Consider the following 26,445-nt stretch of genomic DNA (forward strand, 5'->3'; position numbering starts at 1 on the left):
GATAACATGTGCCTGGTTCTTCTTCCTAAAACTTCTCACAGCCATTTAAGATCCTTCAAGTAGATCTTTCAAGCTTTCAAGCAGATGTTTTTAAATGTCTTGTCCACCTTTATGGTTGTTCTTAGTGGGATGATTGGTCTAAATTATCTGGTCCACCAATGTCATGAGCAGAAAAGCTCTCATAATGTTTTCAATATGCAACAATTATAATTATATGTCCTTTCATCTTAATGTTCTTTGCCTGTTTTGTTTCTATGGATTGGTTAAGAAAAAATTCTGTCAAATTTATTGATTTATTCACACATTATTACTTTCAAAACTTAGATTTTTAAAATCAGTCCATTATATGCCTTTTCCTTCCTTCTATCATCTTTTCATACTCTATTACTCTGGGATTAAGTGGTATGGTTAATTCATTAATTTTTTAGCCTTTGATCCTTAGTAAAAGTAGCTACTGCTATAAGTATTGTTCTAGCTACATTCCAGAAATTGGTATATAGATTTTTTGTTATGTTGGGTTCATAAAATTTTCTGCTTTACAATAATTTCCATTTTGATCTGCAGGGTTTTTAGAATTATGCCTCTTAATTTCCAAATATGTGGGCCTCTTTCTAATTACCTTTTTTTCTGTTTGAATTCTCTCAGTCACTGAAACCTTATTTTTAATATTTTTTTACTGCGAAATATAATATATATATACCAAAAAGCAACAAATATCCAAGTATATTTTAACAAGTAATTATAGAACCAATTTCAAAGTTTGGTATGGGTTACAGTTCCATTATTTTTCAGTTCTTCTATCTAGCTATCTCTTTGATATGGGTTTCTAATGTAACTGCAACATAGTAAGAACACATGATTTCAATTATTTGAAATGTTCTGATATATGTGTTGACATTTGCTCTGTGTAGTCCATTTTGAGAAACTTTCCATGTGTGTTTGGTAATATGTACCTGGTACCAGTCACCAAATCAGTCAGTGTGCTGGGAGGAAAGAGATGGCATAGTTAAACAGAATCAAGGAAAGGAATTACAAAGATTTAGGTGGGATTAAGGGGAATCAAGGAGGAATGGCAGAGCATCCTGCGGCTGTCAGGAGCAGGGGCAGGCACCACCTAGGAGAGCAGAGACATCTGTGGCTGTAGAGGCCACGTGACAGAGGATCTGGCACACCAAGGAAGGAGCCAGCAGAATAAACACCCTCACTCACTCTCCTCCTCTGCTCTTCTGTCCTGCCAGTAACTCTCATTAGGTGAAGTCAATCAGAACCTAGGAAGGCAATGGAGCTCAGTGAGCCTGTCCAGAAAGGTCTCCCTGCCAGGACACAGATTGGGGGGAAAGTGCATATCTGGCTCTAGATAGGCAAAAGAAAATATCCAGCCCACAAGAAAGGTAGGGTGGACATATTCCCTACGCAGGGGGAATTAGGAAGAGGAGAAAATTGGCAAAAGAAACCCTGGCATCCTAGCCAGACAGGATGGCATCCTAGCCATAGTGAGGCTACTTTTAGTTCCCTTCTCAGTGCCCTTCGGGAGAAAATCAGGCATTGGTGAAAGAAAGGATACTGATGAAGTGAATGAGAAAAAATGAAATTCTAGGGAGTATTCCCGCAAAAGGGCACAAGGTTTCCACGAGCTGTGCTGAACGGCTTTGCGATAGACTTCTGTTCTACTTTCTTCTTGGGTTCTTTTGTCTCTTCTCTTCTTATATCAACACCTCCATCATCGTCCTGTTTCTGTCCTTTTAAAACTACTTTTTCTCTAGATTGGGGTTTCTCAGCTTCAGCACTATTGACATTTTGGGCCCGTAATTCTTTGTTATGCAAATCTGTCCTAGGTTTTGTTGGATATTTATTAGCATCTCTGTTTGGTAGATGCCAGTAATATTCTCTTTCTCCCAGCTGTGATGACCAGCAATGTCTTCAAACATTGCCACATACACCCTGGGAGGCAGTAACACCCTGGTTAAGGATCACTGCTCTAAAGTATAGGAAATATAATAGGGATGGTGGGGAAAGAAGTCAGTGAGATGGGTGGAAAATCTGAGGGAACTTGCCTATACTCTAAGTAAGATACGAGTCAGGAAGCTTTTATTTTATAAAGGATACATTTAGATTGTACAACATGCTTCCAGGCTACTGACAAAATATTCAAGTGGGACCTAATAAATGTGCAAATAAGATAAATAAGATAAAATGCACTCGTTATATTCCTGCCTAAGGCAGATGTCACTCAAAGCTTCGGTGACTCAGGGAGGTGTCTTATATAGCTCCCACTCTCAGTTTGAAATCCAGGGTAGCTAGTGGTCTCCTCACACTCCCTGCTCTTGCTTCTGACCTCCCTCCTCCTCATCAGTCCACACATATTTGGCATAAATTCCTCTACTACATGGCTCTGACAAGTAATGGAATTCCATTAATCAATGCTTGCCTTTTTCTGGGAGCTTCCTTGAAGATATTTGGGATCACTAGATGGGGATGATATAACCTGCCTAAGAGCTTATATCCCTAACCCACTGCTCCTTATTCAAGTTCTACTCTTCGCTTTGTTTGTTCCCTTTTCCAAAGATGGAATTCACACTAGTTGACTTTGGCCCTGGAAAGCATTGTTTTGGAAATAATGGTTGGTTGTCCTCTTCAATGTCTTTCTCTTGAGAGGCATCCTCACTTTTCCCAAATTCTGGAATAAAATTCTCCATTTTATTGCACCTATTGTTCCTTCATGCAAATACATTACTGAGAGAAGGTTGGGGAGTCAATCTAAGTTAAAACAACCTCAGACAGATAGCATTATATATCAGGAAGAATTCCATATCTGATGCTGGCACAAAGGAAGTCACGAATGCTCTTTCCAGGAGCCTTTCCACATTGCAACATGACCCACGTGCCAGGGCCAGTGGAAGTGTCACCACCCTAGGGGAGGGAGCTGCCCCTCCAGGAGCTTTGCTGCTACACAGCCTCTGGCTGGGCTGGGCCCTTCCTCCTCAGGGCCCTCACCATGGCCCCCTTCATTTCCTGGTTGCGGAAACTGTAGATGATGGGGTTGCACATGGGGGTGACGATGGTGTAGAGGAGGGAGAAAGGCTTGTCCTTGTCTGGCCCATGTGTGCTGCGGGGGTTCATGTAAGAGAACATGGCCGAGGTGTAGAAAAAGATGACCACAGTGAGGTGGGAGGCGCAAGTCGAGAAGGTCTTCCCCCGGCCTGAGGCGGAGGCCCTGCCGAGGATGGAGGCCAGGATGCGGGCATAGGAGACGACAATGAGCACCATGGGGCTGAGCAGCACCACGATGGCATCGGCAAAGTACACCTTCATGGTGAAATGGGGGTCCCCACAGGCGAGGCTGATGACTATGGGGGCCTCACAGAAGAAGTTTTCTACATGGTTGTCTCTGCAGAAGGGATTCCGGAATGACATATATTCCAGAAAGATGCCGTTTATCATCCCAAAAACCCAGGCAGTACTCACCAGCCTCATGCAGACCTGCCGGCTCATGATCACGGCATAGCTGAGTGGGTGGCAGATAGCAGCATAACGGTCATAGGCCATGAAAGCCAAGAGGATGCACTCGGCCACACCCACAGAAAAGACCAGATACATCTGGGTCATGCACGAGGCAAAGGAGACCGTGTGGTTCTTGACCACCAGGTGGATCAGCATCTGTGGGATGGTGGTGGTGATGAAGCAGACATCCAGGAAGGACAGGTGGCCAAGGAAGAAGTACATGGGGCTGTGGAGCCTGGGGTCTGTCCAGGTGATGAAGACGATGAGGCCATTCATGGCCATGGCAAGGCTGTAGAGGGCTAGGAAGAGGGCACAGAGCAGTGCCCGAGTGGAAGGGGAGCTCTGCTCAAAGCCCACGAGGATGAACTCTGTCACTGTGCTGCCATTCCGTGAGCCCACCTGCTGGGGCCTGCTGGAGATGGGGGGGTGGACAGGAAAAGCTCAGGTGAGATAGTTGTATTCAGATGCTCCCTTGGATAACCTACTTGTATAAAAACAGACGGTTGGGCGAATGATTGAAAAGGAGTTGAATTTCAGTAAACTCCATGTGTGTCAGCAATTTAACCGGCATGAAAACGATAATGTTAGATTCAGGTTTTCATGGCATTATAAACCTAGGGAAGCTGTATTTATTTTCTGTCCATAAGGCTGCAAATAAAATATTGCCCCTGCCTATGAACTGTGGTCAGAGACAAAAAGGGTGTTGAAGGGCCTAGAACCATGTGACAAACCTTTGAAGAAACTTTGAAGGCAAGACTTGAGAATCTGACAAACATTTTTAAATGCTAATAGGTTTCCATGTAAAAGAGAGCATTTACTTTATTTGTGATACCCAAATGCACAGAACTCATACTAAAGACTGGAAATACCATATTAAAAAATGACTGATTTTTTAAGATTAAATATTGTTGTTCTCTTAACTATAACAGTAATGCCTGCTTTTTATAAAACATCTTCATAGCATCCCCCAAAGTAAAAGCAACAGCAAGTCAACAAATAAGTACAAATAATCACCTAGAGAAAAACCACTTTAATGGTTTAGTTCACGTCTTATCAGTCATCGTTTCTCTGTGTTTATAATGTAAAATGCTTTAAGACAACACAAAGGTTAAGTGGAACTTGCCACAGGAATTTAAGCAGGGAGAAGTGTGTCCTCTGGAAAGAATGTAGCAATTGTTGCAGGTCAGGGATCAGCTCCCATCCCATTTGTGAGGAAAGGAAAAAGGATAAAAACTCAGTTATTATTTGAATGGAGCACTAAAACAATTGCTCTCCAACCCCTTTGCAGCCAAAATCAAAAAGTTTTATTCAGTTAATAAATGAATGCCTACTATGTTCCAAATATTGTATTAGGTGCCAGAGGTACCAAAACATGGACAAGAGCTTGCTTCTTTATGGGATTATACCATACCCTATCATTAGAATACCACATGAGGAGTATTCATAACATAAAATAAAATATAAACATAACACAAAATGCAAAAGGATGCAATTATGTAGTATACATATTTTAAATTCTGTCACCTCCAGAGAATGCACCTTCTTTTGAAGGTCATGGAAAATTACATTATATATTAGATTATAAAAATTATTTTTTAAAAAACTTTAAATAAGTTCCAAAGAGCCAAAACAGTTCAGACGATATTCATTGTGCTAATACAAGACATTAAATAACTATATAGGCAATTTCTCAAAATTCTGTCTATGATTTTCTCTCCTTAAGATAATGAAGGAAAGAGAGCAGATAGTTTTTGTATGGGATTTTCATTAAGAATATTGTTTTACTTTTGCTCACTTCAAGAAAAGATGTAAACACTGAATATTTTAAACATAGACTGTGTTGTTTTGATTAAATGAATTGGACATAGGATTCCTCTGGTCAGCAGATCCTCCAGGAGTGGTAGCACATTTTGTGCTCACAAAGGTGAGGCAGAGAAGAAAGCACAAATACACAAACTGTAATAAAAAGGGTGAAATAATCACAGCCACAAAGTAAATTAAAGAATTACTCAACAGTACTTTGCAAAATGTATAAGAATCAGTTTGAAAACCTGGAAGAAATTGATAATTTTCTAGGTTACTATAAATCACTAAAAGTCACTGAAGAATAGATAGAAACAAAAATAATCTAATAGCCTGAGTGCAATGAATGAAATACAGTAGTTCTGAATCTTTACTATGCATTACAGTCACTTAGGGAGTTTTAAAAATCCCGATGCTCAGGCTGCACATCAGGCCAATTAACAGCGATATATTGGGTGGGACTCAGGCATGAGTAGTTTTTAAAGATCCCCAGGTAATTTCAATATGCAGCCAAGTTTGAGAACCTTTAAAATAAAGAAACTTGACAAAGAGTTACGGCCCCCAAATAGCTGTAGGCCTTGATAGTTCCATAGCTGAGTTCTTTCAGATCTTCAGCAATCAGATATTTTCCAAGACCACTGAAACTGTATGTAAAAACAGAAAAAGAGAAAGCTTCCTCATTACTTTTACAAAGTTCTCAAACTTGAGGCCAAAACCTGAAAAAGTACATAAGTGAAAATTAGAGCCAAGATAATTTATTCATGATGAAAAAGACAAAACTAATTATTAGTAAATGGAATCCAGCAGTAGTCAAAGAATAAAACACCATGACTAAGTAAATTTCATTCCAGGAATTTAAGGTTCTTCTAAAATTATAAATTCTACTAATATACCTCACTGAATTGATACGTCGAAGACGAAACACTTCTAGTTAGATAAATATGAAAACGATATTTGAGAAAAAGAAAGACATTTGATAAAGATAATAATTAATGCCTCATTTTAAAAAATCCTTGCTAATATAGGAATAGAAAGATGCTTGCATGTCCTAATTAAAGCATTTATATAAATTAAAATAAAATTTATAGCTAACATTTATTAGGTATATAGTATGGCTTAGGCACTGTTCTGCATGCTTTATATGTGTACCTCTTGTAAGTTTCCCCCAAATCCTTTGGGATGAGAAGTCTTCCTTTCATACTCATTTTACACAAACTCAGATTAGTTCAGTAACTTGCAAGGTCATAGAGAGAGGAAGTGGTAAAACTCAGATTCAAATGCAGGGAGCCTAATTTCAGAAGCTGCATTATTAACCACTACCTCATACTATTTCAGGTTTTAGATGCCCTATAAGTACTAACAAAATTATTTAGATAAATGGACTAAAGGAGCGATGTGGTGGCAAATATTTAGCATATGACTTTTAGGGTAGATAAGGGACTTGATTTGTAGCATTTGCCAATTTTAGTGATATAAATACTCTCACCATGACTAATTTCAAGCTACCAATATTATATCATTAAATATGGAGTTGGGAAGGGATGTGCTGTAGTTCACTGTTATATAATTTTCTAACCATATAGATACAATAGATACAAATAACATCAAGAACATAGGTAGTAATGAAATAGGAAGTGATGAATTTTGAGTATTTATTATTATTATTTTTTGGTATGCTGTGTGGTGGGGGTCACATTTCATTCTTTTTCCATGTGAGGATCCTGTTATTGTAGTACCATTTGTTGATTTTTTTTTTTTTTTGGTGGGGAGTGGGGCTATGCACATGGGCCGGGAATCAAACCTGGGTCTCCCACAATGCAAGCAAGAATTCTACCACTGAACTACCCCTACACCCTGTTATTACCTTTTGTTTTGAAATATATTTTTCATGGTTGAAATTTATATAATTGTTTAATAACAGCTGGTGTTTTACAACCACTTCTCAAAATTCCTGAAAATTAAGCAATTGGCTCTTGTAAGCTGATACCAGCAGGCTTCAGTACACTGCTGAAATAGGAATGAAAGGGCGGAATTATCATTATTTGCAGATGGCATTTCTGGGAGTAGGGAGAATTTTTCCCTCTCCGTATTTTTGCTTTAGCCCAAAGGGAGACCAGGATTTTTATCTAAATTTCTCCCATCAGGATGCAGGAGTCCTGCTGGAAATACTGCTGCCCTCACAGTTCACTTCCACCCTAGAAATAACCTAATTAACCCTCAACCAAGCACTGGAAATACGTTACAATATGTACATACGGTGGGACAATATCATGGAAATAATGTCTTACCTCATTCTATTACTATGACTGGAAATGTTCCTTTTGTCTCTGAATCACTGCAACAGGTAAGAGAGATGACGTCATGAGCCTGAGGGGGAGCTAGCACATGGAACACAGTCTGACACTGGAGTCCTACGGAAAAGAATAGGCCTGCATTAGTCAGGGTTCTCTAGGGAAACAGAACTGACAGGAGATATATAAATGTGTGTGTGTGTATAATGTAAATATTATGAGATTTTTAATAGAAATTGGCTCACACGACTGTGGGGGTATCAAGTCCAAATTCCACAGGGCAGGCCACAAACTGGGAACTCTGATGAAGGTCTTCGATGAATCTCCCCAGGAGAAGCTGGCTGGTTGAAGTAGAGATGGAAAGTCTCTCCTATAACTGTAGAAATCATCACTTCTCCCATTAATGCCTTCAGTGGATTGGATGAGACTGCTCTCACTGTTGAAGGCAATCTCCTCAGTTGATTGTAGGTGTAATTAGCCATCAATGTAATCAATTTACTGATGATTTAAATCCATGAAATATCCTCACAGTAGCAGTCAGGTCAGTGCTTTCTTGACCAAACAACTGAACATCATAACCTGGCCATGTTGACACATGAATTTAACCATCACAGTGCCCCCTTTAGCTTATATAATCCTTCCCATGTCAGTTCTCAAACCATTCCTGATGAAGGTTTACTTAGATAAAACTTCTTTACACATTTATAGTGATTTATCATTTACAAAGCATATTCATATATATGAACTCATTTGATTCTTAAAACAATCATATGAAATGGATGCCATTTGTATTTTACAGAAGAGGAAACAGGATCAGAAAGCTAAAGGAACTTGCCCAAAGTTATATAGCTAGTAAATAAAAGTGATGAGACTCAGACCAGGCTTTATGTTCCAGTACACTAAGGCGCTTAGGGTAGAGACCCCGCCACCTCCAAGGGAAGATTATACTGTTAATTAATGTTCTATTTAGTTGTGAATTTATATATGTGTGTATAATGCACATTTCCTCATAATTATATTCCTCATTCTTTGACTCTTTGAATCTAATCCATGGTAAAGAATGATGGAGATTTGAAGATGTTTATTAACCATTTTAGCTTCAGGCTAAATATTCATGGGTCCTTTTACCATGCCTTTCTTTCCTTATTTCCTTACTAACCTTTGGGTTTCCAGAAATGAGAAAAGAAACAACTAAAACAAATTTTGGAGATGTAGAGGAGAGTATAATAAGAACAATTAAATAAACAGTATGTTTACATTTTTAGAAGTTCAGTGTATCTAATGCCACTGGCCAACAAGCTGATCAAATCCCTGAAATAAAGAATTGTGTATTTTGAAGGGAGTTGAATCAGAAGGACATTTTCAAAGAGAGAATTAAGAGGTGAAGGAGAAACATCCTGGGAAATGGCCCTATCAAATAGGGTGACCAGCTCTTCTCCTGCTTTCCCAAGGACAGAACAATAGGCAATGGAGGTCAGGGCAAAAAGAATATTCGTTTAGACAGCAGGAGTGCTTAACCGATTTTAATGAAGGATTTGAAAGCATCAGCATGTCTGACCAAGGAGTGATTAAAAAATCTTTTCTGTTGTCTTTGAGAATAGGACAATTTCAATGTGTCACATCTAATTTCAACTCAAAATAGTCCAAAAGCAAAGAATGCATTGGAGCCCGCACTTTCTTCCTATATTTTCTTTCTTGTTTAATAGCATCAAGATAAATATATTCATTTAAGCAGGAGGCTGGATGTCCTCTTCCTCTCCTCTCTCATTCATCCAATTAACCTCTTGTTCCCTCCTGTCAACCTCCCAAATATCTCTTATTACTCCTCCACCTCTTCATGCACTACGGCCATTTAACATGCACAAACTCATTCATCCATTCTGTTTCTATTTTGTGTCTACAGGGCATACACTCCATTTCTTGTTGTCATGCTTTTTGACACATGCTGGTCCTCCTCTGTGGAGCGCTCTTTACTCCTGTTGGTACCTGGTGAATTAGGACTGTCTTTTATCACAGTGATCATATACCACCTTCCCCAATAGCCTGACATTTTTTCCCTTTCTTTTAGTGAAAATAGGTTTATTTTTTAGAAGTAAACTTCTTTGACCCCACCATTTTGACCCCATTATTTGCTCACTGGGCCACAAATGCATGTGGATAGTTTATACAAGGTCCAAACAATAATCAGAAGAATTAAAATAGCTTTATAATAGACAATTCTTGGCAATAAAATAATACTGAGCTAGCTAACATTTTAATCATAGATTAGCTTAAGAAGTAAATGCTAAATTTAACTGATAGAAGCAATTAAAACAAAATGAAACTGAAAATAGATAAAACTATATGTTGTAAGATTTGGATCTAAAAATTTTGAAAATGAAAATAAGGCTCCATAGAAATAATCCCCACAAAATAAAATTCACAGTGGTAGAAGCTATTATAGTAAGCTTTGATTTGAACAAAAGATTGATAAAACTGTTGATAAGTTACACATAAATTAATTGTACTAGATCAAATAATTTTTGTATTTTTATTCACATGACAAAATTGAAAATACTTTGTGTGTTATGTGAAAACTGACCAAAAAATCAATTTAACTTAATGACATTCGCTAATAAAAGCATTTTCTCATCAAGAATTTATTGGTGCTGGTCTAACTATGATTTAAATGTTTGTATTCATTAAACAGAATCACAATTAAACAGAATCAAACAAGATTGTAATACTGAGACAAAAATATATACTCTTGCTCTAGCACAGAGTAAAATTTTAATTAATGTTTTTTGAACAGGTATTTGAATATTTAAACAGTGTGATTTTTGTTGAGCCATTTTCTAAATATACAATTCACTAAATGAAATCTGTCTGAAATTCACATTTATCAAATTTGCAATGTTTAATACAGGATTAGATTGACTGAAATTTTGCATTACTTTGTACACTTTTCCCTTTCTATTTAACTTTCTTTTGAACATTTCAATAATTTTTAAAATCCTTTTTTTTTTTGGCATGGGTAGGCTCTGGGAATCAAACCCGGTCTCCGGCATTAAATCCACTTTTGTATGGACTGTTCTGCTTAATTTCAAATAAATAATCAAATTATATACTATTAATAAGGAAATGAAGGCACTCACTATGTCAGTTATGAAGAGAAAAAGGGGCTAGTCTTCCTTTAAAACTAAAGAAATCATCATAAAATTCCATACTTTTCTATTACTTCATTGATCCTCTGCTTTCCAAGACAAAGAAAGAAATTTGAAGACCAAGGAAGACAACTGAGAAAAGTAAATTAATCTTTTTCCTCTAGTTGGTTTTTTTCTTTTTTTTTTTTTTTTTACCTCTAGTTAGTTTTATCCCCCTACTCTGGTTAGTTTTAAGGAAACAATTAGATATTCACGTCATACTGTAATCCTAATTATATATGTGTAAAACTTTAAGTATATATAAAAAAACTCCATAGAAAATCTGGCAGAAATCAGAATTTAGTATTTTGAACTCTGAGCAAGAGAGTTGCATCCCTCTGTCCTATAAGATGTGTTTTATTAAGCCTCAAGTGCTTCCTGTGAAGGATATCGGGCCTCCAGCTTCTGAGGAAAAATCAGAAGATCCATGCTGGACCCATTTTCATCAACTACCTGGAGTCTCATGGTGGTCTCCCTGTGTGGACAAGCCTTCAGTTCTTTCCAGTCCCCAAGACTCCCATTTGATTAATATCAAGCTCACCTCACTCAATTGCCTTGTCTATGGGACTGCTAGAGGAATTTATGCTTGTGAGCTTTGCCTAAGCCATAGAAGAAATCACAAAGAGAAAGATGACAGCTTTGACTACATCAAATGTAAAACTTTGGTACATTAAAAAGAAAAGCACTGCAGTTGTTTCTAACAAGTAGCATACAAGAAAAATACGAAAGTACAAGAGCAAATTATATTGAATGCATTATGTAGAGAGCTGAGTGAAACACCAAGATCTTAAGAGGTAAAAGACAAAACCTTAAAATTCATAGAAGAGGAAAAATTACCCCAAAGACTCAAACTTATGAAATCAAAAAAGTTCAAAAATAATTAGGTAACATATAATTTCTGATCCATCAAATAAGCATTAGTCTTTTTTTGGAAATTGTACTATAAGCACTGTTTAAATGGTTTTCCATTGTTGGCTGGAACCAGAATACACCAAAAGCTTTCAAAGCTTTCCAAATGTTCATTCCCTTTAATGTAGGGTCTCTTTAATAATACAGACCTGGAGTCCAATTACATGGATCCAAATCCTGGGTTCTCCACTTACCAGCTATGTAAACTAGGTATATTAATGTACCTCAGTTTCCTCATGTCAAAATGAAAAAATAATAGTACCTACATTAATGGATTTTTCTGAGAATTAAAAGACTTAATATTTCTAAAATGTTTGGTACATAGTAGGTAGGTACATAAGTTTGCTAAATGAATAGATTAATCTATTTCTTAGAATTTATTCTAAGAGAATAATTCCCAGTTGAGAAAAAGCTTTTTGCACAAAATTTCACATTCTAGCATTATTTATAAGAACAAAAATTAGGAACTCTAGTAGGGAAATGGTTAACTATACCATAGAAAATGAGATTAATGAAATATTATGTAGTCATGAAAAATAATGTTGATGAACCCCGTGTACTAATGTTGAAACACATAATTTTAAGTGAAAAAGCAAAATAAAAATCTGTGTATTTGTACATTAACAAAAGATTCAAAAGAAATTCACCCAAATATTAAGAGTGACTGCATATAGGTGGTAGAGCTATGAAAGATTTATTTTTTAATGCTTATCTTTATTTTCCATTTTTAAAAACTCAGAATTCTTTACTGTTATAATGTCTTTTAAGGACATACTTAAAGTAGAAAGTGGTATTACGTGTGTAGTAATATTGAACCAGCCCTTCATTATGGTTTATAACAGTGCACCAAAGCCAGACATACTTCTCATTTACCCATTTCATTTTCTTTCTCTTAGTATTTAAGATATTACTCATCAAGTTAATTTATCCTCTATTAGGATAAATAAATTTATTAAAAATAAATAGTAATAAATTAATAAAAATAAATAAATAATATTGTATATTGTATATTTCTAGTTTGTTTAACAAATATACAGTTATGTGTGCATGCAACTAAATATACTGAAAATCATAAAAGAGGATAAATCAACTTGATGAGTAATTTATTTATTTACTTAATAAGTAATTATTAAGAGCCTGGACACTAGGGAAATAACAGTGATGAAAATTCCTGCCATGATGTTTCCATTCCATTTGAAATAAAAAATAAATTCTGTATGGCCTAGGCTAAAAGAGTCTTGAGAAATCTAAAAATATACAAACCAAAGGATTAAGAAAGAACCCTGAAGGATTGACCTTGTGGTATAATGTACCCAAATGCATCAAATTTAATAATTCTTAGATGTATGATCTTAAGAAAGTCATATTCTAAGATGATTTCCTCAAATATTAAAATTAAAATAAAAACAGACCCTTAAACAGAGACAAAAATAGAAAACTCTAAAAGAGCTGGAATGATCTTTTATATCAGGATGGTATGAATTTATAACCATGAACTTTAGATGAACCTGTCGTGAAAATCAATCATTAGGCTCATAGGAGGATTGGTTTTAGGATACCTGATTTGCCCCCTTTAAACCATGGTGGAATTACTATCTAAACAGTTTTTGGGATTGTCATGGGAGTTAAAAAGATATTGCTATCAAGTGTTAGGTATACTATACATCTCTTCTTGTGCTATTTATGTTCTACTAGCCTCAGCAGAGATTGAGATTTATGTTCAACTTTCTTCTTACCATGTGATAGGAAAATTTAACAAATTTATTAAACTATAATAAAATTTTATGTTATTTAGATCTTTTCCAAGGTAAATGTAGTTTCTTTTCCTTTTCTCTAAATCTTCCACATTCTACCGTCTTATAGTTGGATCTGTGGAGGCCCTGAATTCTACTTTACATCTAATGATGGTCTGATTGTCACAGTGAGTGCCCTTGCTTGGCTTTCCAGATATTTACCACTATGGACAAGACAGAAGCCACAAGGAACCTTCTTTAGCATCCGCATCAGTGGGTATTAGCCCAGATAGCCGTATTTTAGATCCTGGGTTTTAATCTAGTTTCCAAATTCTAGATGGACCTCATATCAACTTATTCTTTCCACAAAAAATCTTGATAGTTGTTCACTGTCTCCCCTCCAGAGTTGCAATCTAAACTATATTTAAGCAAAAATCAAACAAACCTGAAAATACATTCTCCCTCCTGACAATAGCCACCATAAGAAGGAGAAGGATTAGGTAATTTGAAAATAAAAAAAATACAGCCCCTTCCCACTCTAAAGGGTAGAGGGAAAACACAAGATAAAAAAGTCACCACTTAATCCACACAGAATGATCAGTCCTTGATATAAAGGGTTTGGCTATGTGTGTAAGATGGAAGATTTTGTGATAGAAGAATGCAACACTGGACATTGGATTGGCTCTTTCCAAGCAGTTTTTGTAGCCATGGTTAATATGAACTACGGTATCATTATGCTGTCTGAAAAAAATTATATTGAGGATTTAAAAAAAAAAAAAAACAAAGGCAAAGACATAGATAGGGAGATGAGTTAATTTCATCTGAATGTTTTGGAGAGAAGTAAAGAGTTATTTGGCCAATGAATTAGATAGTACTAAAAGGCAAGAGAGATGCTTTCTTAAGACTCAACATCTCCATGTAAAAGTCTCACATATATATTACAGATGTGTAGAAGGAATTCACGGTTTGGAATTAGGTAAGCCAGTGCTCACATCTCAGTTTTCACCATGTACCAATTACATTTTGGTATAACCTCTCTGACTTGTTCATTATTGCAAAGATAACTGATAATGGAAATTACACTTAGTAATACTTAATACTTGATGATATTTAATGTGACTGACAAACAATAATTGCTGAGAACATGTTTGTTACCTTCATTACTTTTCTTCTTTTCTCATTTCTTTCCCTCTTTCCACCTCATATGTTGGAAGAAATCTTTTAAGGTCTTGATCAATATTATACTACCATGGAAAATTCCTAGGTAGAATCTATGACTTTAAAAAGATCACTTTTCCAGATCAGGAAAGTATTTTCTATAGCAGATTAAACTCTTATTCCATGCCCCACTCCATGCCCTACTTCCCCTAAATTCTATTTATCCTCTAGATCTTAGGGAAAATGGGCAAAACAGGATCTTCATGTTCTTCATCTTATTTTGTAATATATTCAAAAACCTCTTGAAAATCCCTCTGCCATCTTTTCTCAAAAAAGCAGAAAAGGATAATGCACAGATAAACAGGAAAAATATCCATGTGGACAAATGGATGGAGAGAAAGACATAAATGGGAAAGGAAAAAGAGAACTAAATTGTGGGGCAGATAAAAGAAAAATGCAGATGAGGGAAAGAGACCAGAAAACAGAATATGAAGCCAAATAAGAAAATAAAGCAGGAAAGTTAAAGATGAGAGGAGACGAAAATAAATTGTGAAAAACATAATAATTACTGCAATCGCTTCCATTTCTGTGACTCTTCAATTTACATTCTCTCAGCTGTTCCTGTGAGGAGCTGGGTGCTTTAAAAAGGTGCCCCTAAAGCTCATTCGTTAGTGGGGAAATGAAGCCTCAAGAAATAGTCAGTGACCTGAGTTGTGAGGTAACTACGGAGGGACAGAGGCAAGGCTCAAATTATGGTCTTCTCATATCCTCAAAACTTCTGTGAGACAAGGCTGCATATCAATACATTGTTAAAACTGGCTTCAGTCATTGTACTTTTCTGCTATTCATGCTGAAAGAGGATGGAAAAAATAGTGAAAGGGGATCTAGAGAGAGGGAGATGAGGGATATGGAGAATTAGTTAAAATAAGAGTCAGAAAAAAGTAGGAAGAAGGAAAACCCAATAGGAAACAGATGGAGAGGTGCCATAGGCATAATGGCACACCTCCTTGGATGATGTGGTATCAACCCCCTAATCCAGGAGTTTGAAATCCTCTCAGTCTGGTGGCTCTGAGCACAGTTAGTTTGGTTTTCTGGGGTCCTCAAAAGCAGACTGGTCCTCTCAGTCATATCCAAGCCATCTGTCCCTCTGCCAGATGCCAGGAGGGCAGCAGGGCAGACTGAGAGCCTGATGGAAGCAGGGAAGGGAATTACAGAGGAAAAAGCAAGTAATAGGAGAGTTGTAAGAAGATACAGCTAGATGTCTAGAGAGGGAGAAATGGAGCAGGGGAGAGGTTAATGGAGTCAGGATCTGTGACATCTCCACGGCCACGGTGTTCAGAGTACACGTGTGATCTGAATGCAGGTGGTTGAGGGAGCCAGGGAGTGTTCATCTTTGAAGGATGCCCACAGAGGCAGCTTCAGCTTCCACAGCAGGAGAAATGAGTACATTCACTGACCTTCTCCAAGGGTTTATGTTCTTCACCTTGGCTGTGCTGATCTCAGACTCAGAGGGAGGGTGCAGTGAGTTCTGCTATAAACAAGCTGCTTATTTATAGGGTGGTGAGCCCCTTACTCTCTATTCCCTCTGACCCCACTCTTCTCTTCATGCCATTCCTCTCATCACACGCACATACACACACACTCACACAGGCACGCACACCGATGTAGCAAGACATCCCATGGGCTCTCAATTTCAGGGAGGTATAGTCTGCCTCTCGTTGGTCACTGACAGGGAACTGACCGTAACAGATGAACAGCTCATTCTTGAGGTCTGCTTTAGTCTGACCAGGTCTCTAGAGTTTAAATAGATTTCAGACCATTCCTAGGATCCTCAGGGAGACTTGTCCATTGGCAAAGGTCCCTGGAATATCTGAGTTAGTCTCAGATTTCCCTGGTAGTCTGTTTCCCACCCAAGATAGCTGTTTTGAAGAATCAAGGGTCAGGTATGTCCATGTTTCCTACCCCCGTATACCAAAGGAGCTCCATCCCCAGAGGTAGAACCTCGAGAAAAGATTTTTCTGACTCCTCCCCACCCCAACCTAAGAGTTTAGGGAGATTCACCCTGACGTGGAGTCCCAGAGAATGTGAAGGATAGTAACTTTCTAATTCATTGCCATATGTAGGGTTCTGTCTTTTTTGGTAAAAACAAATAGTAGAGGCAGATGAACTGGGAAGGCTGTGCTGTCTGAATCATACATACAAATTCTTTTCACCTTTCTAACAGGTTGTACCACACAAACTTTCCTAGCTGGATGGGATGACCAGAGGTCTTTGAAGAAATTACTGATTAAGTGAACTCTGTTGCCTTTTAATCTTCACACCAAGATTAAGAAATAATAAGTAAGTTGTCTAAGACCATGCAGCTGAGTAATAGATACAGCAAGGTTTGAGCCCAGTTCAGGATCTTTAGACCATGCCTGGTTCATCTTCCCTTTCTTCTATGTAATACTGACTTCCTCTGGTACCCTTGGCCAAAGGAAGTTTTCTGTGTTCAGAAGATACCAGGAAAGAAGATTGTACAGCTTCATACAGTACAATATTTTCCCAAGTAGACTTGAATTATCTGCATCAGATGCTAATGGTGACACTATTGAAAAGGTAGATTCTCAGATCCTATTGAATTGGAATCATAGAGACTGTGCTAGTCAGGAAATTTTTAGCAAATTCCCAAAGCAGGAACCAAGCAGCTCACATCTGCTGACCACAATTAGAACTGCAATACAATTAAGAGAAAAAAAGAAAAGGAGAGCTAAAAAGAAACAAGAACGAAAAATCTTGAACATCTACAAATACCCTTCAAAATGAATTTTTGCTTAAAGAAGGAAATCAATACAGAATTTTCAAATTATTCTGACAATGGCAGCACTACATATCAAAACCTGTGGGATATAGATCCACTACTCATGAAAGTTAGAAAACTCTAAATTAAATTTAAATTCTCCTAAGAAAATAAAGTTGTCAAAATGAACTCAGGTTGGATAACTCATTAATTATAGCAGAAGTGAAAAAAAAATGCCTACAAAGGATACCAGGCCCACATAGCTAAGGGGCAATTTCTAAGAAAACATTAAGAAATAGATTATTTGCGTGTTAGATAAGCTGTGCCAGAGCATGTAATAAACAAAAAATTATCTTAGAAAACAAGGCTAACATATTAAATATAGAACAAGGACTTCACAAGAAAAGAAATCTACAGAAAATCTCACTTATGAACATAGATGCACAAATATACCATGACAGGTGATGTGACGGTGGCTCAGTGGCAAAATTCTCGCCTGCCATGCCAGAGACCCAGGTTTGATTCCAAGTGCCTGCCCATGCAAAAAAAAAAAAAAGATTTTTTTTTTAAATTAAAAATACACCATGGCTATTAAGTAGTGTTTAATTCCAGGAATGTAATTAAATATTTAAAAAATTTTCAATGAAATTCATGGCATTAATATTATAAGGAGAAAAACAATATATCTTATCAAGAGATGCCAAAAAAACTGGTCAAGTTCAAAGACATTTGGAATAAAAGCTCTTAGCAGATCAGAAATAGAAAGAAATCAAGAAAGATCATGGAAAGATGGTGGAGTACGAAGTTCCTGGACCAAAACAAACTGTTGAAGAGGCAGGAATTATTGAATCAACCACTTTGAAACTCTGGCAGCTAGGGGAACACTATTCAGTATCCAGAAAGAAGCAGGAAAAAGAGGCTGCAATTTGCAATAAAGACAGTGAGTTTCACCCTTCTTACAGCAGCTACCATCCCCCATTCCCCATTCCCCAGCCTCATGGCTGGCAGCCGTAGGGACTGGAGCTCCGGCTCATGGTTTAGCTTGTTGGTGCCAGGTTTGGTCATAAAGAACAGTGGGGGCACTGTTTTCAAAAGAAGGAATAAGGTATGATAAACAGGCAAAAATATCAGGAGTCCATCTTTGGCATGCATTAGCACCAGAACACAGTATGGGAAATACTGGTCCAGGATTTTAGAGGTAGAGATCACTTGCTTCATTTTAGAGATTAATAGTCTAAATCCCAGGAAGTCTAAGTGATTTTCTCAAGGTTCTATGGAGTTGGGGCTAAAAACCCATCTCAGTTCATCACTTTTTGTCATGATACCACAGCCCCTCTTTTTGTTGTGGAGCAAGTGTTCAGTATAGCAGCACCGGCCTGCAATGATGGTGGTAGCTGCTTCCCAGAAGTACAGCCACAACAGTGACAGATGCTGGTGACCTGGGTTATAAGTGGGAGCAGCACCATTAGAGGTCTCCAGAGAGATTTCCCTGTCTATGTTACACATATAGCCCCATGGAGGAGAGGTGCAGCCCCATCAGCTTACAGGGAAGAAATGCCTGTTGACCTGGAATACCCAACTATCTAAAGTGGGATGGACTGCATCCAGGGACCTCAGTGATGGTAACCAAGGCCTTTTTTCCCCATAGGCTGCTGTGTTTTTTGATTGCTTGATAGACATGTGGACACTTACTCATTCATGAGACAAGTAGTTGTTGCCAAGTACCCACTACTGTGTATAATGTTGGGAATACAAAAATGCAATGACAGTTCTGTCCCCTGAGAGACTTAGAGATTGTGAGGACAGTTACAATATAGACAGTTGCTATACAGATTGTGTTCCTTCTTAATACTCTTCCATGATTGTCTCTGGTCTGATAAAGGATAATACGCCAAATTGCTAACATGGCAAAGGTGACCCTTAAAGCGGTTGAATCTTGAAGTGGGTGAGTGCTGGACTGTTACAGGTTAAGGGAGGAATCTGTTCAATGGCTGTGATGCAGACATACCAGTAGAGGGAGCAGTATGAGTGAGGCAGGAAGGAATAAAATACCCAATGTGTTAGGATGGCAGTGTGAATACCGCAAGGGTAGGAAATAAGACAGTAAGAGGAATTTATGAAGGGAGAGATAAACCTCTAGAAGTAGGTCATAATAATAATATTTAGCTCACTGAATATTTACTATGCTATATACTATGGTAAGCATTTTATGTATATATTAATTTACTTCTCACAATACTATGAGATCTTCATTGTCCAACATTGCATACATAGCATCACAGTTAAGAACATGGACTCTGGAGTCTGACTGTCTGGGTTCAAATCCAAACTGTACCACCTAGCTAAGTGAGCCTGAAAAAGTAACCCATCTGCTCTGTTTCCTCAGTTTCTTTATTTGGATAAAGATAGATATTAGAAAAACAATAGTACTAAACTCATAGTATTGTGAGAAGTAAATTAATATATACATAAAATGCTTACCATAGTATATAGCATAGTAAATATTCAGTGAGCTAAATATTATTATTATGACCTACTTCTGGAGGTTTATCTCTCCCTTCATAAATTCCTCTTACTGTCTTATTTCCTACCCTTGCGGTATTCACACTGCCATCCTAACACATTGGGTATTTTATTCCTTCCTGCCTCACTCATACTGCTCCCTCTACTGGTATGTCTGCATCACAGCCATTGAACAGATTCCTCCCTTAACCTGTAACAGTCCAGCACTCACCCACTTCAAGATTCAACCGCTTTAAGGGTCACCTCCGTTTTGGTGGTTTTGTTGACCACCTTCCTCTCTCTTCCTCCACGATTGCCTCGCTTCCCCTTTAGTCCTTTGTAAAGCATTCCATCATGGCACCTACAACAATTTATTGCTTCTTTTTTCTTGTTTTTAATTTAACCTAGTTGAATCACCTCATTTTATTTTTCTTTGCTTCTCAAATGACATTTTTCTTACCATGCTTTCCGAGTTGTAAGGCCGATACCTATTCATTACAGTTAAGGCGGAAAATAAAGATAAGCAAAAGGAAAAACCTCAAAACTTCCACACTGGCAGATTTACTGTGCTGCTAATGAAGTTTAAGTTTCCAAGCTTCTCTCATTTCCATGGAGCCCTTCTAAAGCTCCGGGAAGAGACCTAGCAAAGTGTCAACATGGGCATATATTTTTGTAAATTTTGCAGAAGAAATTTATTTTAACACAATTGGTTACAAATTGTTTTCTTTTTTCATTCCTTCTTTTGTTTACATGGGGGTGTGTGTGAGTGTGCAAAGGGGTGGGGTAGTGTTGGAGAGGCCATGGACCTTTTGGGGATCTCTTTATGTGAAAGTTGAACTGGGATAAATTTAGTTAAGGGTTTTAGTGGATAGTTGGATGTGGTTTGCAGTCACTTTCATATGGTTAATTTATTACTAACTGCTCTGGCATAGAAATGGCTTCCTACTATCCTTTATGCCAAATGATCCAGCATCAAAATTATTTCTTGATAAAAATGTATCTATGGGGTTTGGTACCATAAATTTGTGGAAACTGATGATCTACTCAAACCTCACAATATATGTTTAGTAACATTTTAAAGTCTCTAAAAAATATTTTTAAAGGCTCAGAAGAGAAATCTGAATATGAAGGAAAATTGAAGAGTTTATTCAAAAAGTTGATAAAACTTGGGTATGTCATTTTAACTGCAGTTTGGAATATTTCAATAAAAGGTGAAATATTATGGACTCTTGATTTGAAAGTATGTGGAGGGTTTCTCCTGTTACTTGAAATGTATTAAATAACTGAGGAGAGATTCAGTTAGAAATTAATTGACTATGAAACAAAGGTGATAAAGATGAATGAAGAAAACAACAGAAATTATCTTGACATCAAGAGGTTAAATGTAACAAAAAATTTCAGACTGTACAAAAGCATTAATTTATTAACAGGAAGAGATAAATCTCAAGTAGAATTAATGGACAGAATTTTAGATTGTTTGATAATCCAATAATAAAGAGGTATAAATTATGTGAGCAAATTTGAACAATTCTAATATCTTGCTGATTTGACAAGAAATGTTGATATCAATCAAGGTAACATCAAACTCAATACACTACTGAAATGAAGACAATGGCAAATTGATTGGTGAGCATTGTTAGTTCAAAGAATATTAAAGATTAGTCACTGCACAAGGAAATTTGAAAGCCTTGAAATCTTATAGCTTAATATCTGGAAGTAACTTGATAGAGATTTCCTCAGATTTGACAACCCATTTAAAACTTAATGTGGCATAACCAGTAACTTGAGTTATAAAGCTGAAAAACTCTTCTAAACTATTGTAAATAAAAGATAATTCTCCATTAGCTATGCAGAGAACAACTGAATTATCAATCTTTTCTCTTTATGGAAAATAATGACAAAATATAAATTTTATACATTGGTAACATTTTTCTTTTTCATTAAATGATATTTAGTTTTTATGCTAATTTTGTTCTAGTAGAGCCACATAGATCAGAATTATTACATTCTCTATCTTATAAAGTTGTTTGTTTTCCCTAGAGTTAATGATTGCCTCATTTAAAAAATTTGGTTAGTTTTCTATGTAACTATTAATTCATTCTCAAACTTTCCAAGAGAACTTTTTCTTATTTGCTTTTAATTTTATTGTAAATGTTCTAAATTCAAATTTGCAAACTTTTTTTAATAGAAAGAAAGAAAAAAAGGTTTAATGAAAGAATAGTGTAGCAAACTCCGTGTTCCTGTCATTGAGTGTCAATAGTTATCAATCCATTATCAATTTGTTTCATCTATATCTTCACCTACTCTCTTAATCCTACTGAATATTGAAACATCTCCCAAACATCATATAATTAATCCCTAAGTACTTTAGGATGTGTCTCGAAAAGATAAGGTTACTTTAAAAATATAATAACCATCATGTGAGTAGCACACCTAAAAAATTTAACATTCCTAAATCTAATCAACTGTCCAGCCAGTCATGTTCAAATCTTCCTGCTTGTCTCATAAATTCTTTTTTTTTAAACAGCTGATTTGTTAAAATGAGGATGCAAACAAGGCCCAAAATGTATAAGCAGCCAATGGAAGAGTGGGCTCATGTCAACATGACTAATTCTAAACACCCCCTGCTGACAGGGGTGGGGGTGGGCGTGTTCTAATTTTCTCTCTTGCCTTGTTCAAATGGACCTAGAATTGCACAGGGCTAAAGCTATAGGAGCAGCACTTCTTTCTCTGCAGTGAGCTTGCCCAGGGACTGCAGGGCTAATAATAAGATGGTGCACTACAAGTAATCTTCTATTTCCACCTTCACTTTCTCCTCACACGATCTTTGATCCTGTCTGCCAAAGGTCAGTACACCCAGGTGCTAAATAAAACTTTTAGGAACTGCTGGTGCCTAGGATATCAAAATGCAACTCAAGCAGAAACCAGAGAGACAATGAGGCAAACAAAGCCCTCCCTACCAGAAAACACGGGGCTCTCATCTATTGAGTAAGAGTGGGAAACAGGGTCAGCCTCCAGGAGAATTTTGGGGGAAAGGAAGATATTCTGTAATTGATTCATGAAATGAAGACAATGAACCACTTCCGATCCAGTATGGAGATGGCTTCAAATCAATCCCCCTCTATCTTTGAATCAGGACAGAGAAAGAGATTCTGAACTTCCTCCACATTCTTGGATTCACCCTTGAAGGCAGTTACTTCTCTAACTGTATACACACACCTCTCTACAGAAATAATTCTGGGTCTTTAGCCTTAGTTCTTTAGTCACAGATCAAGTCTTGAGTCTTTCACTTAGTGTTTATATGTATACCCTTGTTACTAACCCTGGAAGAGGAATATCTAATATATTGCGCCATATGGACGTTTTGTGTTTAAAAAACAAAAACATCTCTACTTACTCTTTTAGGCTGATCAAATTACTCAGTATATTACTTATGCAATATAACAATTTTTGAAGGTAGGTATAGTGGGATAGCTTAAGTATAAAGAGGCTTACTGAATTATGTTAAGTCCATAAGGGGTGATTTTTTTTTTTTTTTAATTTGAGAAACAGCATTGTTGTACAAGAAGGATGGCAAAACATGGGCTTTACCACATTTCATAAAGTTCTTGTGAAGGCTCTACTTAGAGTTCAGGTCTGGTGGCTGGCTTAGCACTGCTGCTGATATTTAACAAATAGTGAAGTATAATACCTGGCAGGCTGCTACACACAACTCACCAATTTCCCTGTCTTTCTTTGGGAAATAATAAATGGAAGCCTTTAACTTCAGTGTAGTCATATTTAGTTGTTGGTTTTTTTTCTTTTTTGGTTAGTGCTTTTTTCATGTCTTTTTAAATAAAATTTTCCCTACCTTGAAATAATATAAATATTCTTCTATACTATTTTCTAAACGCCTTTTTGCCTTGTTTACCAATTAGATCTACAGCTTAAATGAGAAATTTGTTTTTGTCTCCGACATGAGGTAGGAGTCTGATGTCAGTTTTTTTTTCTATATGGAAAACTAGTTGTCTTGGCACCCTGAATTGAAAAGACTGTCCTTTCCTTCCTGTTTTGCAGTGCCACCTTTGTTATAAATCTTGTGTTTGTAAATGTGTGGTTTCTATCTAGGCTCTCTATTCTATTACATTAGTTTATTTTTCTATTCCTGTACCATGACTGCACTGCCTAAATTACTAGAGCATTATAGTAAGTCTTGATACGTAGTGGATCAAGTTCTTTTATTTTTATTCTTACTCTTCAAGTGTTCTTAGCCATTTGAATTTTTGTTAAATTTTAGGGTTAGATTGTCAAGATCAACAACATTAAAACATGTTGGAATTTTGATTGGGCTTGCATTGAATTTATAAATCAGTTTTGGGAGAATTGGCATTTATTTGTTTATAAACAATCATAAAGTTCTCATTGTAAGAGTCATATAAATGCTAATTCTTTTTTATTCTTCTAACAGTCCTATGGGTAAGATCACATGGGTAGTAAGGTGTAAATCAAGATTTTATGATCTTAACCAATAAACTATGTTGCCTCTAAGGAATCACACGTTGATATATTTACAATATTAAGCTTTCCAATCTACAAATATGAATTGTTCTCTCCATGTATTTAGATCTTTATTTATATAAATGTCATTTAACTTTTCCATAGCAGTACTGAATATTGCTAAGTAGAATTATCTCAAGGGACATGATATTTTAATACTACTGTAGGTGTAATATTTTAAATTATTTTTCTCAAGGATGTTTTAAGAGTTCATTTTAAACAGAAAAAAGAATATATAAAATTAAGCTACTAACTTCTGGGAAGATGGCAGAGTGAGGTGGATTGATGTCACCCCTGCTCCAAGGGACAAGATAGGGGATGAGGAGAGAATGTCAGGGACTGCGGTCCAGGGGTGAATGATCAAAAAGGGTCTTCAGAACGTTTGAGGGATGAGAGAGGCAGGGGGATGAGACAGGGGTGGGATCTGTAGTGCTCCACCAGGGTGGGCAGTGGCTTGCGGGGAAGTGCCGATTGGAGGGAACTCACCTCCCTGTCTTCCAGCCTGCCTCAGCTACTGACTGGGGACGCCTCCTTGCCCAGATCCACATGGCCGTGCACCCGCAGGGAACAGGAAGGTGGGCCTGGCTGTCAGTCACGAAGAGCTATGCCCTGGGCAATGGGAGTGGTTGCTGGGGTGTCACGAATAGAGGTTCCACTGGGTGCAGGGCTCTAGGTTGGCTACTTCCCCCACTACCCGGGGCTCCCCCAATCCACGCTCCGGGACCAACCATCCCACCGCCATGGGCAGGGAGCAGGCCCCCCACGCTGCACACCATTTCTACAGCTGGTCCTGCAGGCTGGGGCCTGAGGGCAGGAGGTGACTTGAGTGTGTCACCTGTTGGAAGGATGCAGTAACTCCAGGCTGGCTGAAGCAATCAGAGAGGGGAGGGCCTGAGGGGAGGAGGGGGTCCCAGGCGCTCCACCTCCTGGTGAGAATCAGTAAGTGCAGGCAGGCACTTACTGATTAAGTAAGTACTGATAGGCACTTACCCTATCTCAGGTTATTTTTTTCTTTCGTCCCATCTTTTTTTTTTTTTTTTTTTTTTTAACTTTTTTTATTAATTAAAAAAAATTAAACAAAACATTAAGATATCATTCCATTCTACATATACAATCAGTAATTCTTAATATCATCACATAGTTGCATATTCATCATTTCTTAGAACATTTGCATCGATTTAGAAAAAGAAATAAAAAGACAACAGAAAAAGAAATAAAACGATAACAGAGAAAAAAAAGATTATACATACCATACCCCTTACCCCTCGCTTTCATTTACCACTAGCATTTCAAACTAAATTTATTTTAACATTTGTTCCCCCTATTATTTATTTTTATTCCATATGTTCTACTCTTCTGTTGATATAGTAGCTAAAAGGAGCATCAGACACAAGGTTTTCACATTCACAGAGTCTCATTGTGAAAGCTATATCATTGTTCAATCATCATCAAGAAACATGGCTACTGGAACACAGCTCCACATTTTCAGGCAGTTCCCTCCAGCCTCTCTGCTACATCTTGAACAACAAGGTGATATCTACTGAATCCATCTTTTTTTCTTAATATATTTTTTCTGTATATCTTTATTAGTAGTGTTGTTACTTTTTATTTTATTATTTTTAATTTTATATCTTTACTTTATTTTTAAATTTTTGTTATTCTGTTTTATTTTATTTATTTATATTTTCTTTAATTTTTATTTTCTCCTCCTTCTGTGGGCACCAGTCTGAGTTCATCCCCCATATATCTTAGACTGTCTCCTTTTGACTTTGGGGCCTACTACTGGTGAGGTGTGGGGTTTTTTCCTTCATATTTTTATTTTATTATTATTATTTAATTAATTATTTTTTTCTGGGGATATTCACAGGCTGGTAATCCAGCTGGGTCTCCCACATGGCGGATAGGTGTTCTGGTACTGAAATATCTATGCACCCTGGCCTAGTTCTTAATAGATCCTCAAGTAAAATTATACCCCTTACATGAGATCTGGGCCTTGGTTTTGTGGGGAATTACTGACAAACCAAGTGAAAAAAGAAACCCTCAATGCAGAA

General features: G+C 37.0%; 1 protein-coding gene across 1 annotated transcript; it reads right to left on the minus strand.

Annotated features, from left to right (window-relative positions):
- Positions 1 to 2,946: 2,946 nt before the first annotated feature.
- On the minus strand, positions 2,947 to 24,942 carry LOC143690559 (olfactory receptor 10AD1-like). Its single transcript, XM_077168233.1, has 2 exons — positions 24,881 to 24,942; positions 2,947 to 3,913 (listed from the first exon to the last, which is right to left on the minus strand). Exons 1-2 carry the CDS (start codon positions 24,940 to 24,942, stop codon positions 2,947 to 2,949), a joined length of 1,029 nt encoding a protein of 342 aa, XP_077024348.1.
- Between the last annotated feature and the right edge of the window lie 1,503 nt (positions 24,943 to 26,445).

Source organism: Tamandua tetradactyla, chromosome 7, assembly GCF_023851605.1.
Source record: "Tamandua tetradactyla isolate mTamTet1 chromosome 7, mTamTet1.pri, whole genome shotgun sequence".
Lineage (NCBI taxonomy): Eukaryota > Metazoa > Chordata > Mammalia > Pilosa > Myrmecophagidae > Tamandua > Tamandua tetradactyla.

What these genes read in the sequence shown, in the direction of transcription:
- LOC143690559 (XM_077168233.1), bottom strand. Translation starts at nt 24,942, where the DNA reads ATGTGGATCTGGGCAAGGAGGCGTCCCCAGTCAGTAGCTGAGGCAGGC. An exon ending in GCAGGCTGGAAGACAGGGAG is followed by an intron (nt 3,914 to 24,880) that starts GTGAGTTCCCTC and finishes CCCCATCTCCAG; the next exon opens with CAGGCCCCAGCAGGTGGGCT.